This window comes from Drosophila sulfurigaster, chromosome X (genome assembly GCF_023558435.1).
Source record: "Drosophila sulfurigaster albostrigata strain 15112-1811.04 chromosome X, ASM2355843v2, whole genome shotgun sequence".
NCBI classification, from domain to species: Eukaryota; Metazoa; Arthropoda; class Insecta; order Diptera; family Drosophilidae; genus Drosophila; species Drosophila sulfurigaster.
The window spans coordinates 16,691,138-16,717,239 of record NC_084885.1 but is presented as its reverse complement, the minus strand read 5'-3'; the positions used below and the strand labels follow the sequence as shown (position 1 = coordinate 16,717,239).

General features: G+C 36.0%; 3 protein-coding genes across 3 annotated transcripts in view; all 3 read right to left on the bottom strand.

The window, feature by feature from the left end:
- The window catches only part of LOC133847141 (general transcriptional corepressor trfA), a 62,002-nt gene extending 51,470 nt beyond the window's left edge, over positions 1-10,532 (bottom strand). Inside the window, exon 1 of the mRNA XM_062281950.1 lies at positions 9,614-10,532. Within this exon, the coding sequence (XP_062137934.1) occupies positions 9,614-9,947 (334 nt within the window). The 5' untranslated portion in view covers positions 9,948-10,532. The remainder of the gene's footprint in view (positions 1-9,613) is intronic.
- Positions 10,533-14,459: 3,927 nt separating this feature from the next.
- On the bottom strand, positions 14,460-15,344 carry LOC133849207 (lipopolysaccharide-induced tumor necrosis factor-alpha factor homolog). Its single transcript, XM_062285121.1, has 3 exons — positions 14,984-15,344; positions 14,777-14,924; positions 14,460-14,708 (listed from the first exon to the last, which is right to left on the bottom strand). The coding sequence occupies exons 1-3, from the start codon at positions 15,342-15,344 to the stop codon at positions 14,588-14,590; spliced, it is 630 nt and encodes a 209-aa protein (XP_062141105.1). The 3' UTR covers positions 14,460-14,587.
- A 9,066-nt stretch (positions 15,345-24,410) lies between these two features.
- LOC133848699 (uncharacterized) lies at positions 24,411-25,260 on the bottom strand. Its single transcript, XM_062284355.1, has 3 exons — positions 25,089-25,260; positions 24,904-25,032; positions 24,411-24,771 (listed from the first exon to the last, which is right to left on the bottom strand). Exons 1-3 carry the CDS (start codon positions 25,181-25,183, stop codon positions 24,561-24,563), a joined length of 435 nt encoding a protein of 144 aa, XP_062140339.1. The 5' UTR covers positions 25,184-25,260; the 3' UTR covers positions 24,411-24,560.
- Between the last annotated feature and the right edge of the window lie 842 nt (positions 25,261-26,102).

Here is a 26,102-nt window from a genome sequence, read left to right as displayed (position 1 = left end):
AGATAGATGAGAAGCCAAGTGCAGATCGACTTGGGAATTCTCTGAAAAATGCAGAAATATTCGCTTGAAATGAAATCATAGAAAGAATAATAATGAAAATATAACAACAGTATAAATTCAATAATATTACAAAAATAAAAAATTGTTGAAAGAATATACTGAGAGGAATTAAAAAAAAGTTAGCTTCAAACTAATGACTAACTATATTTTTGTTCAGCATAAAGTTAATATAAATAGTTTATTATTATATTTTTAATATATATTTTTATTTCTTGATTTTTTATATTTCGTTTATTTTTTTTCTAACATTTTTTTTTATTTCTTTATTGCTGCTAAATTTTTTGTTATTCATTAATTTGCTTTCTTCTCTATTTATTTCCATATTTATTTATTTCGTTGTTTTTTCATTACTTTTTTATTTTATTTCTTTATTTCTGTATAATTTATATATACTTATTTATATATAGTATATATTTATTTATTTTGCTCTTAATTAATTTATTTTTTTATTTCTGTATTTCCATGTCTCGTTTTTTTCTTTTTCTTTGTTTCTGTTATTCTTTATATTTAGTTTTATCTTGTGTTTCTTTTTTCATGTTTTATTTATTTCTTTTTATATATTTTTATATATTATCTATGGTTTTTCTTCTTTTAATAATTATTTATTTGTTTATAAAAGAATAGATTTGCTATTGCAAGACGTAACTCTACTAGAAAGTACAGAACTAAAGCATGATAGACCGTTGGTTACAGAAAAGTTTTTTAATTTGTTTTGAATAGAGAAGCGTTTTCTAAAAAAAACAAAACAACTCATAAAGATGAGATACCCTGCGATTAGTTACAAATCGTACATATGCAACACACTGAAATACATACATATAAAGTGTCTGCTTCAAACAATACTCAACACAAAATTTTAGAAAAAAAAAAACCGAATTGGAAAAGCGCTTAATATCAGACTCGTAAATCTTGTATGAGAATCGAACTATCCACGGTGTATGCGGTGCTCGGTATGCGAACTAAGCTATCCATAGCATACTTCGATACTCTATATCAGGATATAACTGAGCTTAACTCTGTGAGCAAACTGGACTATTCATGGTATTTTGGATATGTTTGATTATTGGCAGCGAGAGCAAACTTGAAGTGCGAGTGCGAGTGCGAGTGCGAGTGCGAATGTGTGTATTGACAGCAATTGTCTGTGGACGTCGGCCAAATGAAGTTTTCCTATTGCGTTATGCTGTCAATGTGGTGGGCAAAGCAATTTATATTAATCATACGCTCCGTGGTGCCAAATTGTTTCAAGCATTTCAGCTGCTTGCTGCATTCATGCGCCTTGCGGCTTAAGACGACCGAAGTCTTTAAGCATGCAATGGCTTTGGGGTGATAAAAGTAAACTGTTGGTCAGGCAAGGATGCGGCTGCGGATGCGAATGCGAATGCGGGCATCCTTAATGCTAGATAGGAGAGAGATTATTTCGCTTGGTGCAACGTGAGCATAAAAACTCGCTAATGTTCGCGTATAAAGATAAATTTGGTGCTCAGCTGCAGTTTACGTTATGGCCAAGTCGAAGCCGTTGCTAACGTGTCTAATAAGCGCCAGCTGCAATGAATGGGCGTGGCACACACTCACACACACACATACAATTGCAGATAGCCATCGCTTTGGCTGTGTCCTTTGGTTAACGGTTGAAGTAGCGAGTGACATGGTCAGAATGCATTTACTAATTAGTTGGCAGCCAATGGGATGAGTACTCAATATAATGAATAATTACAGAGCAGATGGACAAAGCGATAAGCCGGGTGAAAGGGCAAAGATGTCACGTCTGTATGTGTGTGTATAGAAGTGTGTGTGTGTGTGAATAGTTTATACTGGGTCGCTTTAGCACCTCAAGCTTAAGGATTACTCGATAGCGCACATGAGTTGAGCCTTTGCCATATAATGGCCATTATGACACACACACACACACTTACACTTGGAGACTGAGATAAATAGGTCTTTGTGATTGTATAGCTGATAAAGGCTTCAGCTTCCACAACTTCCACAGCCTCAGCAGTTGCCATACACAGGCAATTAAAATTAATCAGTGTACTTCTCAAATGGATCAGTTACTTGAATCAGGTGTCGTCCAAGTGCCGGGACTCAAGTGTCTCTCAGACAACATGGACGAAGCCTTTGATTTCACCCCGTTATTATTCAAGTGTGTGTGTGTGTGTGTCTGTGTGTGTGTGTGTGTCTTTGTCCATGGGTCAGAAGTTAATGAAAGACATTTGCCAAAAGCTTTTGAACTGCATCTTAACTTCAATTCCAACACGATGTGTGATGTGTGTCAAATTAATTAAGTTGAATTTGACAGTTGACGAAGAAATATGAAATATATGAATAGAAGCGTATTATATGTATTATGTAACAGGCAGAAGAAGGCATCTCTTGTGATCAGATAAAATTATTGAAAGTTATTCAAGAAATACTTTTGTATGGACTAAAATGATTCTTAGTTAATTTGGCTGATAATCTGGTATATTTTGCACTCTACGGTATATTTAGAATGTGGTACTATATTAATATACCGAATATAACATTAAGAGTATTTTTGCGGTATATTTTAAGAAAAATGCCGCTCAGTTTCGGTTTTTGTTAATATGTTTTTAAGTTATTTGACATTTTTAAAAGAGTTTCTTGTAGTTTATTTATTCAATTGATTTAGTTTGATTACTTAACTTATTGTTGAGCTCTAACTTCAACATGAATAAGCCTTTCCATATATTTGGCATTTTTGTATGAAAATTCTTGTAGTTTATTTATTGAATTCATTTATTTTAATAACAAACACTCACTTTCTATGTATTTCATGCTTGGCTTTTAAGGAAAACCTGTGAGATAATTTATTTTAAATTTTGTATACTAAAATTCTTGTTGTTTATTGAATTAAATTGAATTGATTTGGTTTATTGTTTTGTTGTCTTTTTTAATTTATTTAAAATATTTCAAAATAAAATTCTTCTTGATTCATTTTGATAACAGATATTCACTTTCTGAGAGTTTTATTCCGCAATGCCTAAGCGAGTTATTTCGAGAATAGAAGTGAAAAGATGATGTGCGAAAATGTCGTTTATACAAAAGCTGTGCAATGTTTTTGCAAAGCAAATTCCACTCAGCAGTAGTCTCGTGTCTGTCTGTCCTCGTTTATCTTATTGTTTAATGCCATTATGCGCCTAATTGGTTCAATCAAATTGTCTTGGAAGTTAATTAAACGCTCTTGCTATTCACACACTCACTGTGTCTTCGTCCTTCGTCCTACGCACCTCTGCATCGTAATCTTAATAATCATCTGGATAATGACTAACTTGCTGACTGACTGACTCGCTGACTCGCTGAATCGGTGACTCGCTGAGTGACGTGTCGTATACGTAATAAGGGATGGAATCGAGTATGAAAATCCGTTGATTATTTAAGTACTTAAACGTGTTTTTGTTAATTCGCTTACGGAAATTAGGCGTTCATAAAATGCCCCGTAGGCATTTTGTTTTAGTGGTTAATTTTTAATGCCCCAACCGTTTAAGCACAGATAATGGCAAGTGTTTAACTGCGATGAGATTGCGTCGTCCATACACAAAAGCTAATTCAACTATATAGAGAGACAGAGAGGCAGAGATAGAGAGAGAGAGAGAGAGATGGGGAATGTATGTAAGCCAAACAATTGGCAGTGTGACATTTTGTGTAATAGACACAGAAAGACGGAAAATTCTATTTACTATATACGAAGAGCGGCTGTGATTTAATCGCGGAAAACATTTTTGCAAGCACAGACAATGAAAAATGTTTTTATTTACTTTTGATTATCTGCTTAAGGACGACAATAAAAACACAGTTGCAGCAGCAACAGCAGCAGCAGAGCAAACACTGTAAGTCTGAAGACAGCAAGTCAAGCTAGTAAAGAGAAATAGAGTGGTTGAGGAGGGGGTGGGGAAGGGGAAGAGGGGATTTAGGAGAGCTGCGAACAAAGCGAGATCACGATGTGAACAAAAGGGGAAAACGAGGCAAACGCTAAAGTGAAGCAGTAACACGAGAAGACGACAACGACTGCGGCAGCGACTGCGACTGCGGCAGCGACTGCGACTGCGGCAGCGACTGAGACTGAGACTGCGACTGAGATGGCGACAGCAGAAACAACAAACAAATAAAGCGGCAAAAACAACACAACGGCGCCGGAAACAACAACAATATGGCTAACATTCGGCTTATGGCCAGCTTTAAATATGTACAAACATATGTACAAAGTGTGTGTGTTTGAGTGTGTGTGTGTGTTTGAGTGTGTGTGTGTGTGTGTGTGTGCCAGCGGCAAACAACTGTGCGAGTGCTGCCCAACAAGTTGCGGCCATTTTGAGATTGAATTTAGATGATTATTATGGCAAACAGAGAAACTAAATGTTGTGCTGCATAAATATTATTAATGTACTCTGCATTTTTTAAGATAATAACTAGAACACAGAAAGAAAATTTGCAAAGAAAAGAATTTGGAATGACAAGAAAAGAATAGAAGATAAGACAGGCAAATAATTTTAGATTTTTTAAAGGAAAACATCGGTTATTTGAAGTTATTTGGAATAAAATACAAGACTTTAACAACAAATTTGGTATTGCTGCTTTGAGCTTCCAAAAATAGTTGACATTTTTGTGTGCATTTAAGATCTACATATGTATGTATATGTTTTTATATTAATAGTATTTTTATGTCTATCTAGAAAATCAATTAACTTAATTTTTGTGGCAGTAAAATTAATATTATTCTATTTCCATTTTTGCTAATCGACGATTAATTGATTATAAAACATTAACAAGATTTGCTCGATTTTTTATGCCATTAAAATTCTAACAAAATACGCAAATATGTAAAATCCGATGTCGAATTATAAAGTAAAATAATTGAGAAAGATAATGTCGAATTTGCTCGACTGTGATACCCGCTACACATTTGGAATATGTTAAGTACAAAACAATGCGTTATTATTCTTAAAATATACTAAATAATATACCACAAAATACTAAAATATACCAAAAATCACATTGGTATTTCGATTAACTAAACTAAAATATAGTACTAAGCAGAGCAGTATTTTTCAAATAATATACCACAAAAATACAAAATATATCAAAGACCATATTTTGTATATGGAAATATACAATGGAGGCCAAAATATACCAGAATATATGAAATTTCAATAATATTTATTTATTTATTTATATGTTAATTAGTGTACAGAATAATATAATAACTAAAAGAAAGGGAGTGCTAGCAACTAAGGCCATCGACTCAATTTCAAAAATAACTTCTACAATTTGTGTGCGATTGCAACCAAGTTCTCTACAACTCATATTTTCTGCAACACTCTAAAGTAATAGAAATAATTGTAGACATTCCAGTTGTTTAAATGGTGGCAAGAATGACAAACTATATGTTATATAACTACAACTAAAGTTGTTTTACGAACTGTTGTGTTGGACCTCGCTGTGGCAATTTCGGTTACACTAGCTGCGGGCAGTTCTGTTGCTTTGTGGTTGTGGCTGTGTGTGTTTGTGTGTGCGAGTAAGTGTGTGTGAGAGTGTGTGTGTACTGTAGGTGTAGGTGTCAACATGGCCTGTCGCGGCTTATGAATAAGCAAAGCGGCGAGACGCACCCAACAACATCAACAACAGCAGCAGCAGCAACAGCAGCAGCAGCACTTCAACACACACTCTGTTCTCTGCTCTGGGTGTGTGTGCAAATACAGGCAAACAATGGCACGGTTGCATGACCCTATAAATGCACACGAACGAATACATGAGCAGCATATCCATTTTCATATCCAGCTATCCAGCTATCCACGTATCCACATATCCATATCGTGATTGTATGCGACGCACATAATTTATGGCAAACGGATGCAGATATGGCCAAAAGGTGACAATGCCAGTTGTGAGTCGTGAGTCGTGAGTTGCCAGTTACGTGCCAGAAAAAAGATGTGCAACAGCCGCCAAAACAGTTGCCACACTTGCCACATTAATTATGAAACGCAGCGTGTGTGCAACAAGTTCTTTTTTAGACGCAACTTTCTAACAAACAGCTGTAAACAAGATGTAAAATCACATCAAACTAAAAGCAATTTGACACCAAACAAGTAGGAAATCTACATTCCAGAGTCGTCCACTGTGAGATACCGTTTGTCTATTTTGAATAAGGTACGGTATTATGCTTAAAATATAACAAATTCATATATTGTAAAAATACTAAAATATACCAAAGATCATATACGGTATATTTTGTGTATAATACTATACCAACATACCATTAAATGGTAGGTATTATGCTTAAAATATAACAAATTAATATATTGTAAAAATACTAAAATATACCAAAGAACATATACGGTATATTTTGTGTACCATTAAATAGACTGAATAGAATATAGTACGACAAAAATACTGAAAATATACCGCGGTCATATTAGGTAAATCAATGAATAAAAGCAAAACAGTGCGGTATTATTCTGTAATAAAATATAATAAAAAATACTAAAATACCAATGGCCATATATAGATGAAACCCTGTACTCGAAATATATCATAGACGTCAAAATATACAAGATTGTTAGCCAAAGCAACTTTCGTACAAAAGTATTTCTTAAATACCTTTCTTCTTCTTCTGCTTATTACATTATTACATTTTCTGCATTGACAAAGTTCTAATACCCTTCTACCCTTTGGGTAGCGGCTATGACAACGCAAATACATAAATAGATAACTTCACACTTTTTTTGATTTATGTTTCGTTTCATTTTTATTTATGCAAAATAAATAAATAAACAAAACACACAAAAATGTTATGAATAAAAGCATAATAATACATGGCAAATATTGTTATAATTGAGAAGCAATTAAGCGCAATAGAGAAGCGCAATATTTGAGGCCAAAAACTAAGCCAATTGAACATTGTTTTTCGCCCAGTGTAAAAGTTGTTATTGTTGTCGTAGTTGTGTGTGTCCATAAGTGACAGCCACTCAAATGTTGCACTGACAACTGCAAGTGCAATTATTGTATTATTATCAATTTTGCATAACATGCGAGTATTCATCTGTCCCCGTGTGTGTGTGTGTTGTGAGTGTATGTGTGTGTGTGTGTGTGTAAAGTGTTTTCAAATTTAATTGCTTTTGAACGAGTTGAACACAGCAAAAGACAGCAAGCGAGCAAGGGAGATAGAGCGAATGAGAGAGAGAGAGAGTGAGAGAGAGGGAGGTAAACTACTAAACATATTGACATGCTAAAAATTTATAACATAGCATACGAAACGGCAATGGGGCGTATGAGCAATGCCAATGCAGCACAGTTATTCAGCATGTCTGTGTATGTCTGTATGTGTGTGTGTGTGTGTATTGCATTTTGCATTTTGTGATTTCGGCAAAATTACATTTCGCAGTTACAAGTGTTATAAATAAATTTCACATTTCAAATGTGTATTTTCTATATTTGCTGCCGTTGCCGTTGCTGTTGCTGTTGCTGTTGCTGTTGCTCTTGTCACCCTTGGCTACATTTCCGACTGTGTTTGCATGACTTTTGGCTAAACACTAACTGCATTTAAATTGCAATTTGACAGAAAATAAACGGACAGCATTAAAAATGCAAACAGCTTCAGACACATTGCAGTAATATCGTATCGATAACAAAAACAAAACATCGTTTGGTTTCCTATTTTCCTTCTTATTCTCAAATGCATACAAAATACAAGAATTTGTCGCCAATTTGCTTGTTTATTATTATTGTTAAGGCAATTAAGAATGTTGTTGCAAAATTTATTATTAGCTTCAATGAATTTGATTAATTTCAGCAATTGCGGCAATTATTTGCCGTAAATCAGTCAATATTGACCATAGATTTTGACCTGCAATAATTCAATTCATTATTATTAGAGCTATATGCATAAAATCACTTTATTTTCGCCTGCATTTCTGGCAAATTTTGTTATAACGATGTGCTTAGAATTTTTATTCAACATTAATGTGTGACTTTCTTTTTTGAGATGAGGTAATAATATAAAAAAAAAGAAATGTGTTCAGCATAACTTCCAAAATCGATGTATTTTTAATTTTTATATCTTTAATTTTTGATAACATTAATCGTTATGATTTGTGATTAGAAGAAGTATTTTACAAGATAAAGTTAAACAATATAAAACACAACTAACATACAATACTTCATACAATCTGAATTCGCTTCAATTTAAACAAACAAATTAATTATTTAAAAATGTAAAATATAATTCAAATGAACACCAACTTTTTTCTAAAGCACTTGCTGTAAATGAATTTGGCTTAAGCAATCAAATAATTTAATATTGATTTGCAGCTACTTTTATGTTAAAATGTTACTTTAATATTGGGATAAGTGATAAAATGTGAATCGAAAAAATGATCAAATACAGTATTAGTTTCTATATTCCGATCATATGTGCTAATTTCCAAGAATATACTGTAACAACTTTTTGATATGAAATGAAATTCTCATTTATATACAAAAAAAAAGTTATAAAACATATATGAAACATAACTACCATACGATAAAACAAGAATTCCTTTCAATTTGTTGAACGATAATTTGATGATAAATTCGAAGGAACTTTTATTAATTTTTTTTCAGGATTTTCTACAAACTTCCCAATAAAAAACTTGCTTAAAGATTCGTAGAAACTTTTTGTTGAAAAGTGAAGGGTTTACCTTAAATTCGTAACATAGTATAAAACATAAAAACAGTATTTAATAATAATAATAATATATTGAATCTCTTCCGAGCAACTGCTTTGCTTAAAGATTTTTTTTAAAAATATCTTTCATATCAGATAAAATCATAAAGTAACATACAATAAAATACGAATTCCCTTTAATTAATTCAACTTCAATGCTTACTAATAGCTTCATTTTAATTTATAGTTAATGACGTTTGCATTTTATTATAAGTTATGTCTTCTTCTGCATTGACTGCTATTTTTCATAAGTTGTCTCTTCGGAGAATCTTTCACACAAGATCGTATTGTGTGAAAGATTCTCCGAAGAGACAACTTATGAAAAATAGCAGTCAATGCAGAAGAAGACATAACTTATAATAAAATGCAAACGTCATTAACTATAAATTAAAATGAAGCTATTAGTAAGCATTGAAGTTAAAACTAAAAGCTAATTTATTCACGACACTTTCGAACTGGGGAAGCTTCTACCCGTTTTGTTCTCCTTCGTTTTGTTTCCGTCTTTTTTTGGCATTCTTTTTTGGAACAAGGACATACGATTCTCAATTAGCGCTAGTCTTAACGTTATCTAGAGTTATTTATGGAGGGGGACTTTTGCATATTTGAGTCCGAGTACTGAAAGCAGTTTTGCTAGTGTCTCTCGATTTCGGTCTCGTTATTTCAGTTGTTTCAGTTGTTGTCGTGACCCAACGACATAGTCGAAGTAATTACGAGTATGCCTTTATTTTTGTGTGGTGCTGTGCGGTCATTTAGCTAATTGAATTTGGGCTTGAGGCATTCTTTGCTTTTGCATAAATATTTAAAGGATGCGATTTGGTAGTTTTACTTTGTTTCGCTTACCATTGACATAGGCTGAAAAATCAAAGTCTCTGTATGCCTTCGATTGTCGCTGCTTCGTTCCGTCGACGTTGACGTCGACGTCGTCGTCGTTGTTTTCGTTATCCTCGTTGTTATTATTGTTGTTGGCGTCACGTTTCTTCAGGAGCAGCGTCGGTGCCTCTGGCTGGCGATGACGGTGACCAGCAACAGCAACAGCGCCAACGCCAACGCCAACGACAGAGGAAATAGCATCATTTCCGGCTGCCTTGGCGTCGGGCAACAGACAAACCGTGAGGAGCGCCAAGAGCATCAGCGTCCGGCGACGTTTGTGCTCCATGTGTGCTGCGGCTGCCATTTAGACCGAAAGTCTTTTAAGTAATTGCAGGATATGCAGCAGTCGACTCACGACTCACGACTCACGGCTCACGACTCACGGTAAACGGAATGCGGAGGGGACACGAGGCACGACGCGTCGGCGGCGCGGAAACGGAAATAACGCGGCGCTAACTGTAAGCTGTTGTAATTGTTGTTGTTTGGTTTATATATTTATTTTGATTTATGTTGCATATATTATTTACTCTTGATTTTGCTTGTTCACTGCACACAGAGCGCGACGCACACACAGAAAAACACACGCAAACAAAACAAAAAAAACAAGAAAAACCACAACACACAAAACACAAGAAGGAAAAGCGTTTTGATTTTGTTTGAGTGCTGCTTACTTTGGCTTTGGCGTTGACTTTGCCTTTGCCTTTGCTTCCTTTCCAAAATTATTCCGTCGGCCAATTAAGCGATTTACGGATCGCAACTGACGCGTTTCGCACGCCGGCGATGGACGACAACAACGAGGACTCGATTCGTCTCGATTCGAATGAGGAAGGAACTCGAATTAAGCCCGGCGACCGACGTGTGGCGTGGCCAACGTGCGAGGCGCTATTGAGTCAAGCCAAAGCGATACCAGCACTCATATATAGCAGACAACGCAGGACGAACCAAACACACAGCAACAGCAACAACAACAACAACAAAATATAAGACAGGACTCGCATTTTGCCGAACGCTGTTTTAGTGAATGAAACGAACTCGTCGACTTCGTTGTTCGTTACGTGTTTTTCGGCGCCTGCGCCGGCAACGAACAAGACAGAGAAACCATTAAACACGGCACACAAGTCACAAGGCAGGCGACGGACTCGGACTCGGACTCAACGTTTCGATATGGATATCAGCAAAGACACAACAACAACAACAAGGTGGATGAGGAGGGGGGACAACGATTGCAGTTCATTTGCTTGCTACGTGTTGACTGACCTTTTACACGTCCTAGCGGCCGCAAAAGTTACCAGTTACTAGTGACCAGTGACCAGCTAGCAGTTACCAGTTAACAGTTACTGACCAGTTGTTGGCATTTTTGTTAACGTTCGTTTTTGCATCCACTTGGCCACTTGACTTGCGACCTCTCCCTTCCCCGCAAAATCCCTTTTGCATTTATCGTTCAGCTTTGGCTACTGCTTTACCTTTGCTGCTGTTGCTGCTGCTGCTTTTGCCATCGGCAGCAATTAAAATATTTGCAATTGATTTGGCTGCTAATTTGATTAGCATGCTTTTAGCCGTAAGTAACATTTCTCTGCTCCACTGCTTTCTCTGCTTTGCTCCTTGTTTACCTTGTTTCTTCTTATTTCGATTTCTACGTCATTTTTTGATGTTTTTTTTGTTCTTGTGCTCTTACGCTCTAATTCTGCAATTGGCTTTTCCTTTGCCTCCGTGTAATCAACAAATCAACACGCCGCAAATATCCGTAAATATGTTGCGCAAACATTTGCCGCCAAAAATTGACTATTTTCGAGATGGCATTCGACGAGGACGACGACAGGACCTCTTCCCAGGACTCCACACTATGTTTAGTTGTCTTCTATTTCCATTTACCTACTTACTCTCCACATATATTATTTCCAAACGCTCTTTTCGCTACCATCCAAGCCACTCAATTGCGGCTAATTAGACGAGCACACAAAGTCTTTACTATGTTTAAGTAAATTTCCAATTAATTGCTAATTTCGACCCAATTTTGGTAATTTGATATTTTCAAAGCGACTCATTCGATACCTTTTTGAAATTAATGTTTTATTCAAATGGAACTTTAGTTAAAGTCATCTTTGAATAGTTACATTTTGGTAAATTTATTGTTTATTTATTATTTGATTCTCTTTTTTAATGAATTTTATAAGCTTGTTGCGTAAGTAAGTAACGTCATAAGTAGTCAGCTTCACTTGACAAAATAAATCATTTTGAAGTGTATCAAAATCAATAGTTTATCGCATAAATCGAACAATTATGTGAGTTTGTGAGTTTTTATGCAAAACGAAAAGTTAAATCAGAATCAGTTGTTCTTTATTCAAGATTTCAAAACGGAATGCATTTGTTAACATAATAGCTTAACATATGTACATAACGGGCATTTACATAGCACTCTTAATTTATTAATAATTGTTTTATCCCAAATTTCCAAATTATTGTTTAGCAGTTTTCAAAATTAAACAAAATTTTAATATTTCACTTAACAAATAATGTTAAGTGGACATATTTTATTATTTATTTTAGTCAAATATATTATTATAATGTATTATCAAAAAAAGTTTCAACAAAATAATATGCATTTACCTAATAAGCTAATTATATTACACAAGGAAACAAGCTAGAGCAATGAATGACAACTAAAGTCTTCGACTCTGTGATTTCGCATGCTTCTAATTTTAGCCATCCTGTATCCATTGATTAATGTGTGGGGGAAAGACAACTTCAAGAGACGACGACGTCATTAGCCATGAGAATGAAATACCAGGAAATAAATGCAATATAAATTCAGTTTGCTGATTGCCAATGCCTAAAGCCATTGCACAATCTCAATCTCAAGCAGAAGCTGAAGCTGAAACTGAAGCTTTCTTTCGATACACGTGTTATGGGCGAACATAACGTATTGTGACACAAGTAAAAATATTCTCAGCTCCCTCTGTTTGACGAAATTACACGGTCCGGAAGTTGTGTAAGCGATTGCGTAAAAGCCTGCGGACAACAACTCGATGTGAGTAAGTAAGTGTGTAACAGACCCCCAGTTCAGTTCATTCATTTAACTTATGCAGCGCATTGATTTCATACTTATTCGTATGCGCATATTCGTAAGCCAGCTTTCAGCTTTCAGCTTGTTAAGTTGGCCTAAACTTTCGGCTATTGATATTTATGTGCGACCAGCAAGTTAATCTAATTAAAGTTCCCAATTTATGCAAGGGAATACTTCAGTTTCCCGCTGATGTGTTTGTGTTTCCATTATTATTGTTATTATTATTATTATTATTATTATTATTATTATTATTATTATTATTATTATTATTATTATTATTATTATATATTATATATTATTATTATTATTATTATTATTATTATTATTATTATTATTATTATTATTATTATTATTATTATTATTATTATTATTATTATTATTATTATTATTATTATTATTATTATTTTTACTATTACTATTACTACTCCTATTTCTAATATTTCTACTACTATTACTACTATTGTTACCACTGCCGTCGCGTAATATGCTAACCATAATGCGCTTACTGCCTGTAATTATTGCTGTGGCATTCGATCAGCTAATTGACCGTCGTTTTTTGGCCAGCTGCATTCCCCAGCCGGATGTGGATGTGGGGGGATTGGGGGATTGGGGAATGACATCACGCTAATACGGATATGAATTGTGCTCATTTGGCTGCCAGTTGAGTTCAGTTTTTGTAGCCACACGCATTTTGTTGGGTTTTTAGGCCAAGCTAATTGCATCGCTGCAAAGCTGATTCGCATTGCACTGCGGTGGTTTCATGTTAGTCCCAGGCTTACACTTGGTGCTTGGTACTTGTGCTGCTCTCCAGCTGCCCTTGTTGTTTGCCACGTTTTATTGAATTCGCTTTTGGCCGCGTAAACACGACCAAAAGTGCTGCTCCCATAATTGACATGTTCTCTCTCCCTCCCCCCATGCTGCTGATTAGGCTATTCGTTTTACAAGAGAGGGTCCAGAGAAGGAAGTGAGGGAGGAGGTAGGGGAAACAAGGAAGGAGGAAGGATTCATGTGGTATTGTTTGATGTGAACTGCACTTGCCAGCAAATTGAATTTACTTGCTGTGGATCTGATGGAAAGCCACTTGACGCCGCATTCCACGAACACAGCGGCGACAACAAAATTTTCGACCCTCATTAGTTTCAATAAACGCAGCCAACGTCGGCCAATTCCATGGCTGACCCTAAAGGGTATTTGTCCTCGTAAAAGGACTCGCCATTATCATGAAGTTAAGTGCACTTTTTTTGTGTCTCTCTGCGCAGGTTGCGCAACTTTTGTGTGATGTCGAAATTTAAATAACAAAGCCAAAGTGCGACAAGATACAAAGTAAAAGACACCCGACGCCATCAGCATCAGCATTCTCATTCTCATTTTACCCACAACAATTTCAGTTTTCGAGTGAACTTTTCACTCTCTCTCTCTCGAGTTAATCCATTTCCATTCTTTTATATTGAAAAAGTAAAGCATTCCAATTTCAATTTCAATTCTTTGTTAATAATATTCTTTTTCTGCCAGCATTTTTTGTTATTAGCAGCTCACAACAATATTTGCTATTTTGTTTTCTTAGAATTTTGATGTAGCATCAACAATTGCAAAAGCAATTTCATTCGCATTTTATTTCTTCCTTTTTTGTGCGTCAGCTTCAGAAACATTCTGCCAGCTGCCAAAATTCGGTTGAAATGTGTGTGAAAATTTAAACATTGTTAAGGTTTTGCTACTGAGTATATTTTACCATTATTATTATTAGCTTTTCTTTTTGTTTATATAGACGTAGCATCTAAATTTACTGATAAGCATACATTTGTTTTAGTATTTAATATAATATTAAACAAGAAAATGCAGAAATTTTAATATATAGACTTAAGAAATAGAATAGAATTTGTTTATGGGCAGCAATCTCTGGGATAGTAGGCACCCAGAAAAGTGCGACAGGCATTGCAGTAATGACTCGTGGTGCGACAGCCACGCAGCACATACGGATAAAGGCAACAGCAGCAACACCAGCTGTGTGAAAAGAGCAGTCATAGATCAGCAAATGATCAGCAATAAAGAGGAAGCCAAGTGCAACTCACCCGAAGGAGCAGAGCCAAAGAGCCCAGGTGTGTGTGCGAGCATTCGGCATACGCTGCAGACGCGTGCGTCCTTGTTGGCCACAGGCAGGACAAACAATCGCACAGGATGTGGCAGCCAGCTTTGGCTGCGGCGCCAGCGCAAAGAAGCCTCAAAGAAGAAAGCAAACGAATTTAACGATATACGATATTGGAGTTGAGTCAACTTACTGCGCACTTGCGGCAATCGAACAGCAGCTGCTGGTTGCACTTCAGAAACAACTTCGTATGGAAGTTGCGTAGCCGACGCGTTGACCGATTGTTGCTCTAGCTCGAGTCGGCTGCGCAGATGCTGCGGCTCAGCGAAGAATGTGCGACGACGATCGACAGCAGGCAGGTGACTCGCCTTCGCCATGACATCGTCATAAGTTGGCAGCTGTTGAGGCGCCACTGGAATGTTGCCATCGCTGCAGGCGCGTGGCAGCAACGCCAGATGACGCAACACCGGCTGACTGGGGTCCTGGCCCTGGTAGAGCATGCGATGTTTCTCCTCGGCCATGATCGCCAGCCGTTTGCCTGCAAGAAATCGCATTTGCAATGCTTTTTATTGGCCGCAGGCAAAACACTTGAAAAACAGTTGTTAGCTGTGATACGATACTCGATACGATGTGTTGTTTTAGTTGCATTTGAACAGTCGAAACACACATTACGTATGCGCACCGTCATCCCAGTGCCAGACTCGAGAGTCAGAGACTGAGAGTCGGAGTCGGAGTCGGAGTCGGAGCATATTGTCAACTTCCGTTTCATTTCCGGCTCATAACTTTTGCAATATGTTGTCTAGCAGTAGCCTCTGCTCGCACACAAAGTATTTGCCTGCCCCTTGACATGCTGACGAGAGTCTAACGACGAGGGCTGCAGCAATAGCAAAAACTATTTTTGTTTTTATGATTATTATTATTTACTCGTCTAATTAATGCACTTCACTCTGCATACTTGTTGCATGCCTCAGCTGACTTTTGCACTTTAATGCAAGCGGCTTAAAGTCAAAGAGCGAGAGTTTTGCTTGCCAGCCCTGCCGAATGCCAAATGTCTACCTCGAAATGCAGTTCGTTGCCGCCCATGTGGTAAGGTTTGTTTTGTGGATTTTCTGTTTGTGTTTTAGTGAAGTTTTTCAATCTGTTTTGCGGCCCAAATTGTAGATAGACAGAGAGAGAGAGAGAGAGAGAGCGAGGAGACAGCACACAACAATCCAGACAGTCGTAAGTAGTGTGTAAAGTGGAGAGAGAGAGAGAGAGAAAGAGGAATGATTGAAGTTTTGTGAGCACTTTGCATTTAATCAACTTTATCAACTCGTTTGCTGATTACCTTTGCGCATTTATGCAAATTTATGCAGCCAAAAAAAAAAAACTACGAAAAAATATAAATATATACCAAAATATATAAATATGTAATTTGCATGCATATTTCACTTGCTTAACGACTCGGGGAATTAGAATGAGACTGAATGGATATGGATGATGCCATATCCATATCCATATCTATATCCGTGTATCCCTCATTTCTTTCCACACACACACACACTCACACACATAGAGGGAGAGAATATATCCCCATGTTGGCAATTGAAGCATGCCTTTTTATTTCTCACTTGGCACTGCATAAATTTGGAGTCCATTTGAAATTCATTCCTCGCTTTGATGTTTGCTTTATTGCATTCTCCTCTCGTTGTTGTTGTTGTTGCTTGAGGGAGTGAGTGAGTGAGTGAGAGAGTGTGAAAACTGAAAGCTGGGCGCAGCTTATCGATATACTATGAGGATGGGAAAGCGAGAGAGGTCGAGACTCGAGTTGAGTAACGAAAACTTGCGTTTGCGGTGTTGACTTGGTTTACTCGCAACAAACAACAGTTGAATATGTAAACACTTCGACCAGAGAAAAGATTCTTCTCTGATATCTCAAGACCATTTGCACAGTTTTGCAGTTGACTCAAGATTCAACCACGCCACCAACGACACCAACAACAATAAAACAAAAGACGCCACTCGCTGTCTCGAGGTTTACTCAAAATCGATTTAGCATTCTGCATTCTGTGCAAAAGTAGAAAACCTTGTTTTCATTTCTTTACTTTACTTTACTTTACTTTTCTTTTTTCATTTTCTAAACGCGCACTAAAGTGATGCAAGCTCTAAATCAATTTTCATTTCAATTCTTAGGTAAATCAAATGCCAAGATTTTACTCGTCTGCTCGTCTGCTGCAAATAACACGAACAGTCTTTAGTTGGATCAGCACGAAGATAAACAAATAACAACCTGCAATTAGAATCAAAGGATTAAAGTATTGTGAGTATTGTAAGCAAACACATTAAATTGAATTTTAGCATGATTTAGTTTTGTTTAATGTGGTATTATGTTAATGTTTTAGATTGTGCTTTTAAATGATTTTCCTTGCCCTAAACTGTTGTTTAGTTTCATATGTGCAAATTATTATTTAATTTTTGATTCTAATTATGAATCTTTACGATAACCATTTTAAAATTTTTTAATATCTTTTTCTTGCAATTTTAAAATTATTAATCATTACCGACCCTATAATATATATATTTTTTTTGTTGCTTTGGCTTTCGAATACACCAAATATCATTTTTAGTACAGTTTTAGTATATTGTGGTATATTGATTTGGTATATTCTTTTTCTTAATTGTTTAAATATGACTCTTTTTGATTGCCATGCCAATATTTTTTGTGTCCATTTCTTGCCATTTGTGTAGAGAGTCATTTACAATAATTTCTATTTGAATTGAATTCTTTAAATTTAATATTTTTGAAAATAAATGCTCTTAAAATATATTATCTAATAATAGAAATTATTGTTATTTATTCACTTTTTAAAATCCTTCTAATTAAATAGATTAACTTATAATTCCTTGTCATGAGTAATTTCCAATAATCACTGTTTTTGATACTTATCTTAAATTACATTTTTAAAATCTATACAAGTTCTTTCGTTCACAAACCTTAGTGTAATTAAAAACATTATTTTAAATTTAAGTTGTTAACTTTTAAATACATATGTATTTCAGTTTTTTAGTTGCATGAATTTATGTGCAACATAATTAACAACTTTGGAAATTTGAGCGCTCGTTGAAAATGTATTTGGTTTAATTAAGTCGAACTACGATGGAAATTGATTTCAATATTAAGTTGCGAGCGTAGCCGAAAGGCAACGATGTCACATTTAATTTGTAAAGTTATTCCTTTTGGTTTGCTTTTCAAAACGAATAAGCCATTATTTAACTAATTAAGCTCTGATTGTCTTTATCTCTGCCATGCACCGCGTTCAGGCCACGTTTCCACACACATGCTTTCGCCGTCTCTTTCTGTGTGTGTGTCTCGCTCTCTCTCTCTCACACACACACACACACTCGCGTGTGAATGCTTACTTATGTATGTTATTGAACGTTGCGGCTTGGAAAAGAGTGTAAACAATATTTTGTGTAATTGCAATTAGCGCAAAAAGGTTTCTGGTTTCGGAAGTTGGCGAGACGAACAAAAGGCGAAAGACACACACACACATGAGTAAGAGTGTGCATGTGTATGTGTGTGTGTATGTGTGTTAGTGTGCACACTTTCCATAGCTGTTGAAGTATTTGCGTTCTTGGCAATGCGTCCGTGCGGATTTTAGCGTTGAAATTAAACGAAGTCATTGCTAACATCCCACACACACACACACACACACACACACACACACATATATATATAAAGACAGCACACAGACATACTTACACGCTATTGGCACACAGTTGAATAAAAATCAATGTGTAAAAAAAGGCAGCTGACGCTGCTTTGCGAGCATTTGCTCGCCGGGTTTTTGGCTTGTTAATTTGCCAAAAAATTGTAGGTGCGTCAGAGTGTGCGTGTGTGTGTGTGTCAGTGAAGTGCGTGGGTGTGTGTGTCTGGCTGTGTGTGCGGAAGTAAGCACTAAAAGAAGTAAATAAAAGAAAAGCGTGCTACGGGAGAAGAACAACAAAAAAAAATCAAGCTAGGAAAGTTTGCAGTTGAGTGTTGACTATAAGAGACCTGTTCGCATTTGTTAAAGCTTTAAGGTGGAAATATAAAATTAATATAGTTATGTACTAATTTCAATAAATAATTTATATATTTTCATAGAATTATTTTAAAATAGTATTACATAATACTACTTAAACAACAAATACAAGTTAGGAAAGCTTGAAGTTAAGTGTTAAATGTGGAAGACCAGTTCCCATTTGTTAAATCTAAAGATACAAATATTAAATGGAAATTTATATATTTGGATAACATTTTGTTGCTTAACTATGTAAAATAAAAAAACACTAGTTAGTTAGTTTACAATCAAGTGTTGACTGTGAAAGACCTGTTCACATTAGTTGAAGTTATAAAGTAAAAATATATAATATATAAATATAGTTAAATTTTTATTTAACTGAAGAGTCTTTACATTTCCATCATATTACTTTAACATCATAAATTTGTGGCTCAACTATATAACTACAAGTTAGTTAGCTTACAGTCAAGTGTTGACTATAAAAGACCTGTTCACATTTATTTTGAAATAAATTGAAAATATGTAGAAGCAGAACTATTCGTTAGTAGTACCTTAAGAACATAATATTGTAGCTTAACTTTAAAGCTAAACCTTTGGTAGACTTAAGAGTATAACTAAGGCTTAAGTATTTCAGTAAGATAGTGAATGAATCCATTTTGTTGTTAAGAGTTTTTGAGTGAGTAAATCGAACAGAAGAATTGGGTTGATCTATTTTACGTGCCCTGATTTCAGAAGATCTAAAAGAATAGTAAAAGTAAAATACTGAGCCAGCTTTAATATTTCATCATTCTACTCCAGCATTTAATTGTTAATATTTTGGAATTGGGGAAGAGATATTGAAATGCTGAAAATCAGAAGGATATGCAAAAGTGAATGATATCTTTCTTTTATGGTTCATAGTTATAAATAGTGCTTTATATTTTTGTGTGTGTCTAATAGACCTTTCTCTTCTTTAGTGAACAGGTGTCGAAAAAGAAAAGAAAGAAAAAAAATAAAGTAAATGTTCGTTCGTTCGCTCGTTCGTGTAAAATAGTTAAAGTTATGAGCCAAAGGAGCCAAAGAGCAAAAAGCGACTTACACGCACTCACACACACACACTTAGGAGTGCACAAAGTACAGCTTGTCTCGGTCTTTGGGAATGTGTGAGTATGTGTGTGTGTGTGTGTGTGTGTGTGTTAGTGCGAGTAATTCACATTTCAAGCACGTTTCGCTTTTATGCTCTTAAATGGCGAGTGTATCTGTGCGATGCCTTTTCTTCCCCCCTTCCCTTTCCCTTCCCCATCTCCTCATACCGCTCCCCTCAACGTCGACTACAATGCTGCCGTGCTGTGGCAAAACGATAATTTTGTTGATGATGCTATGATTATAAGTTTTAGCCCAAGCCAAGCGCGCGAAGCAGTCGAACAATGGCCAAGAGCGCGTCACCACCGCAATCAAGGGTTCAAGTAGCGGCGTTTACATGTGTGTCAGTCTCCCTCTTCTCCCACTCCCTCTCCCTCTCCCTCTCCCTCTCTCTTTGTATAAGTATGAGTATGAGTTCGAGTATCTGTATCTATTTCTAAGTAAATTACAAACACAACCGTAACAGACATGGGATACGGACTACTATATATGGACACGGCTGGCTGGAATGTTGTTTGCTTGTTTGCGAGTAGCTTGCATTGCTCTGCTTGGGTTTGGGATCTCGGTTTTTCGGTTAGAGTTAGAGTTCTTGGTTTGAGTTTGGGTTCCGTCTGCTTTCGAGCGTCGGTCGCATCCTTTTCGCGTGAATGACCCACATAAATAGCCGCGTGCTGAAATCGGTTTGGTTTCGCTTTAGGTTTCGGTTTCGCCCAGCGAAACTGTTGGCTTCCATTTTATGGGCACGTACCAAACAAAGAACCGTTCTTGTCCCTCACACCCATCAAAGAGAGAGAAAAGAGGGGCGAAAAAAAAGGAACCGTAGCAAAGAAAAGCAAAACACTATTCAACTAAATTTCACAGCTTTCGCTCGCATCGTCGCGCGTCCTGCGAACTGCGTCTCGCCTCTCTTGGGGGTCCGTTCCATTTTTCATTATAAACTTGAATTGATTTCGCCTCCTCTTCGCTTCGTCTCCCTTTTATTATATTTCATTTTGCACTCATTTAAGGTTACATTTCCTTATTTTCATTGTCCGATTTCTATTTTTATTATTTTTTTATTATTATTTGTGCTGGGTCAGTGAAAATGCCTTGAATAGATTCTCATTCAACCGCCCACCAAAGCATTCAGTTGTTAGTCAAACGAGCGAACTTCTTCTTCTTCCCACCCACCCACACACACACACACACACTAAATTATTCAATTAAGTTTATAAGGTATTTCCTCAGAGTTCCTAATAACTGTCTACCCAAATTCTGTTGCATTAGCAAACACAAATTACTTATCCACAAAGAGTTGCTAAATTTCTGTATTTTTTTGTTTTAATAAATTAAACAATTGTTAACAAGCAATTAGCAGTCGAAATAGCTTTGCAATTATTTATGAAAAACCATATTCCTATGCATGTTCGAAATTCTTGAGTTTTATAAATGTTGAATGACAACCACAAAACTTTGCTCTCAATTCTCAAGAGCTGCAGCAAAAAGCCTGCATGGGGAGCAATCTTGAATTTTACGCTAGGATTACATTGATTGATCGAAATGTGGGTTACACACACTCACACACACACACACACATGCATGCATATATTTAAATTAGCACAATGCAGATTGCTGAGCTGTTGAGTGCTGAGTGTTGGGGCAGCATACGATGCGTATGCGTAATTTGGCACATTTATAACGAGAGAAGTATTTATGCAGCACATATGCACGAACAAACATCGTAAGCCTCAATAGTAGAGTATAGAGAAGAAAAAGAATTGTTTATTTATTGCACACATGTCGATGTTTCTTCTTATTGGACTCTACTGCTGCTCTAGCCACACGTATGTAAGTGGCAAAGCTATAAATTTTCAACATGACATGGCCATGTTCTTCTTTTGGGCTATTGATTTATTTTTGGCCTAATAAAGCGACGGCTGCGACGACGACGACGACGTCGACGTTGAAGACGAGGTTTCTGCAATGCCGTTAAGTGCTTTTTGGGTGGCACATCAGACACACACACACAGACACACACAGAAACAGAGTGAGTGGCAGAGAGAAGGAGCGAGAAGGGGCAAGGGGAGAACGATGCAGTGATGGCTCAAAATGATGCCAAGGCAATGTGCAGGACATGCTTATGGAAGGCTTATGATTTGACGTTGGGGTCAAGAAAATTTCAAATTTATGACTTTAAATTGCTTACACATATTACCACATTCACACACACACACACACGATTTATGAAAAATGAAATGCAATAGAACAATTTGATAGTTTTCTTGTTTGGCATGTGAAACATTGTCGATTGCTTCGAGACTTTGGCTTTTGTTTTTCTCGACTGCATTAACTGCTTTGCCTCGAGACAATGTGCAAAATGTTTGCACTCCACTTGACCGTTCTCGTTCTCGTTGTTGTTGCTGTTGCTGTTGCTGTCATCGGCATACTTGTTAACTGTCTGCCGGGCATTAATATTTCAATTTTGCAGCGTGTTAACTCTGCATCGTCGTTGTGTGGAGCTGGAGCTTGAGCTGCAGGCAACTGTAGCTGAAATCAAGGCATCAATGTCAACAAAACACTTGATGCCAAAAATGAACTTGCTGCTTGACTTGTAGCTTGTAGCTCGTCGCTTGTAGCTTGCAGCTTCTAGCACTCGCCGACTAAATACATCTTACACATTTTTCTCAGAAGCTGCAAAAACTTGACAAGTTCCGCTTAACTTTTCGCTGTAAATTCCACCCCCAATCTCTGCATTGCGCATTGAAGTGCGTTTGTATGCGTGTTGTGTGTGTGCGTGTGTGCTTTGGTTGTGTTAAGCACGCGGCTGTCTGGATGTCTGTCTAGCTGAATGTGGGGGCTGTGTTTTGTGTTTGCTTTCGCTTTTCCCAAAAAGTCTGCGTTAATGTTGTTTTTGTTGATTTGGCTCTTCCATGCCAAGGCATCCATTATTATTCTTTTGCACTTGTCTGCGCTTATGGTTTAAGCATAAGGCATTAGTCATGCAAATTATGGCACAAATACAAAAAAAAAAAAAATAAAAGAGTGAGACAACACAGCCAACCCTCACAGCATTGAGCAACTGCTGCTAAGTAGTCTTTGTCGCATTGCCTCATAGACAGGAGGCAAGCAATTTTCTCTACGCCGCGGCGAAGGGAAATTGACATTTGAACAAGTGTGCTAATCGATAAAGTTCATCTTTACAAATCGAAAGCAACAAGCGCGGCAGAAAGAATATGTTCAATAAAGAAGGATTTGAAAAGATTTTGAAATGTCTTATTTTTGCCTTCACAGAAAATTTTATGTAGATTTGCTGTGTTAAATCGATAGATATTGATATATGAAAAAGTTTGTCGAAAGTATATTGTACAATATATAATATATTCGTAATATTCGTAATTATAAGAAAAAATGTTGTTTTTAAATATTAACAGATTTTCTAAACGGGACACTATGGTCCAGCAGATCACTTTTCTTGATGGAAACCCAATTTTTGAAAGTTAACAGAAGTCCGCGATTTTGACGTCGTTGGATCAAAAAAAGAATAGACTTTAAAGTTGCGTAGCAAGAATTTCAATAGAGGGCGCCACTTTCGCAAAATCAGTTTTTAAACACAGCTGATGTGAAAAAGTGCGGAATTAAGTGCAATTTAAATTTGATATTATGTTTTAATTTTTGCGATAAATTTGAATTTTGAATTTTTTGTTAACTTTAATGGAATATCTGTAAATAGTAATTGATATGAGTAACTTAAGGCAATTTTACCAAAACAAGTGAGATATTTTAAGTCCGTTTCAATAAGCAATATATGGCTCTGCGGATATTACAGATTTTAAATGAGAACACTATACAAATGTTATTACATATGAAAAGTGAAATTGAAAAGTTAATAAGAAGATTTTAGACGATTTTAGTTGACCGCTGAGAACATGTTTAGTTTTGTTGAGCATAAAGATGCAGAAAACTATAATATTTTTTATTTTACAGATATGTATAGTCTTATAATTGATGAATATGCTTTAATTATACGTAAACGTATAACAAAAAAATATTTTGCATTGAGTCTTATACCTTTAATATTATAAAGCCGACTTAAAGAAACAAATTCGTTCAGCTAGCAAAAAACTCAATTTCTTATGATCACAAGTCAAATTAATGAAAATTTAATGATGTAATACTCCAAATTTAGGTCAAAATTTATAAGTTTGTGATTTTTTAAATTCATCCACATATAAAAAAAAATTTATACAAAAAAAATATTTCCAGTGGAAATTAGACCAAATTTAAAAAATTGCCTTTTTAATGTTATTATTTTTGGAAAACGGTGGATTTCGAATTAAGGTTTCAATTAATTTGTCGAATATGTCATGAATATTAGTTTCATAGATAACAAAAATAAAAACAAAACTTCAATGTTAAAGACTCGAGTTTTTCTGTATACTTTTAGTATGTACAAGTTCGCTTCCATTTGTTTCTATCTATTAATTTACTATTTTTTTCATGTTATTGACGTTGATTAGAAATGTTGTGGCAAGTTGAATTTAGTATTGTAGATATTTTAGTCTCATATATTAAACAAAAATGTTAGCGAAAATAAGTAAAAAAAATAAAATAAAATAAAAAGAATAACTAATTTTCCATGCTTGCCTCCGCGCCATTGTGGCCAATGTTCAATGCCATTTCAGCCTGTGAGTGCCGCAGCGGAGACAAATGATCCATATAATCGATGAATGGACGCACGCCGTCTGTATTCTTCATATACCTGGCTATGCTTAGGATGATATATCGATAGATCTGATGATCGCGATAAGCGGCATTAGGACGTCGCTTTTGTGCCGGTCTAAATGGGAATGGGAATTGTTTGAAAAAGAAGAAGCGATTAATCAAGCGCTCTAAATTCCACATTTTTTTTAGGAATTTAAAGCATTTTAAATATGTGTTTCACACATTAATTTCGCAAGTCTTTACTCACCTCTGCTGAGCGCGCTGAATGATGCGACGACGCTGAACAATTTCATTTCTGCGATAGATTGCGCAGTAGGCAAAGTAGCCACATATCGAGATGACAATGACGGCAATGGTGTAAATTAACCAGCTCCAGCTAAGGTCCCATTAATAATCAGTTCAATAATTGGCTAAGATATTCAATTTACTTACGTGATAAATGTGCCATTCAATTCCTTCCAGATTTGCGGAATATTTTCATGCTGGTCTTTCTTTGCCTCATTTTTCCAGAAGGCAAACGCGAACATTGTTCTTGGAAGTTTAACTATTGATTTTGTCGAATTAAAATTTGCCTTACAACTAATGTCTGTTTGAAGCTAAGTTTAAAATTGTTGAATATTGTTAGAGAGGCAAATCAATGCCAGCTTAGAGTGTAGAAAACGTGTCGAAGAATGCTAAACATCTCATTTGGTGTCATCTGCTAATTATAGACTTGCATTAGCTTATCCTTAACAAACGAGGAAGTCACACACAGCACTCTTAATAAGGCGACAAGGTCAGCCATCAGTGATCAAAGATCGGGACTTCAATCGAATAGTTTCGAATCGTAGCTGGAGATTTGATTTTGTCGTGCACTTCCGTCAAGCTTGGAGGAGTTGATAGAGCATCAGCTGGAGGGGAGAGGCAGGTGGGCGGCTGGAAATTTGTTTGGGAAAGCGTGTTCAAATAAATTATTTCGGCTTTGCTTTTAGTTCGTCTCGGGACTTCTAAGCAATCAGTTGGTTTAGCTCCGCCGTGGCCAAAAAAAAATGCAATCAATTTTATTATGGTCTAGATCAAATATCACACAATATACACGTCGTATACGTGATCAGTGATCGGTGTTTAAATTGCAATAATAATCCAGCATTATTTTTGGCATAAGGAAGCAGCCTTAATCTCCTTCTTTCACGGAATGTTTATAAATATATAAATTAAATGAAGATCAGCATTTTGCCACTTATCTGTTTAATGTCAGCGTGAAGAATTTATTACCAATTTATTGTTTTGTGATTGCAATAATTTGACATAATTATTGATGCATTTTTGATTTATTTACGATACGACACATTTATAAATACTACATCTAAAAATCGGAGAATCCTTCAGCCTTGAGAGAGTTTGACCAACAACAACAACAACGCGTAAGAAAATGCTATGTTAATGCTAATTATAATTAACTGTAGG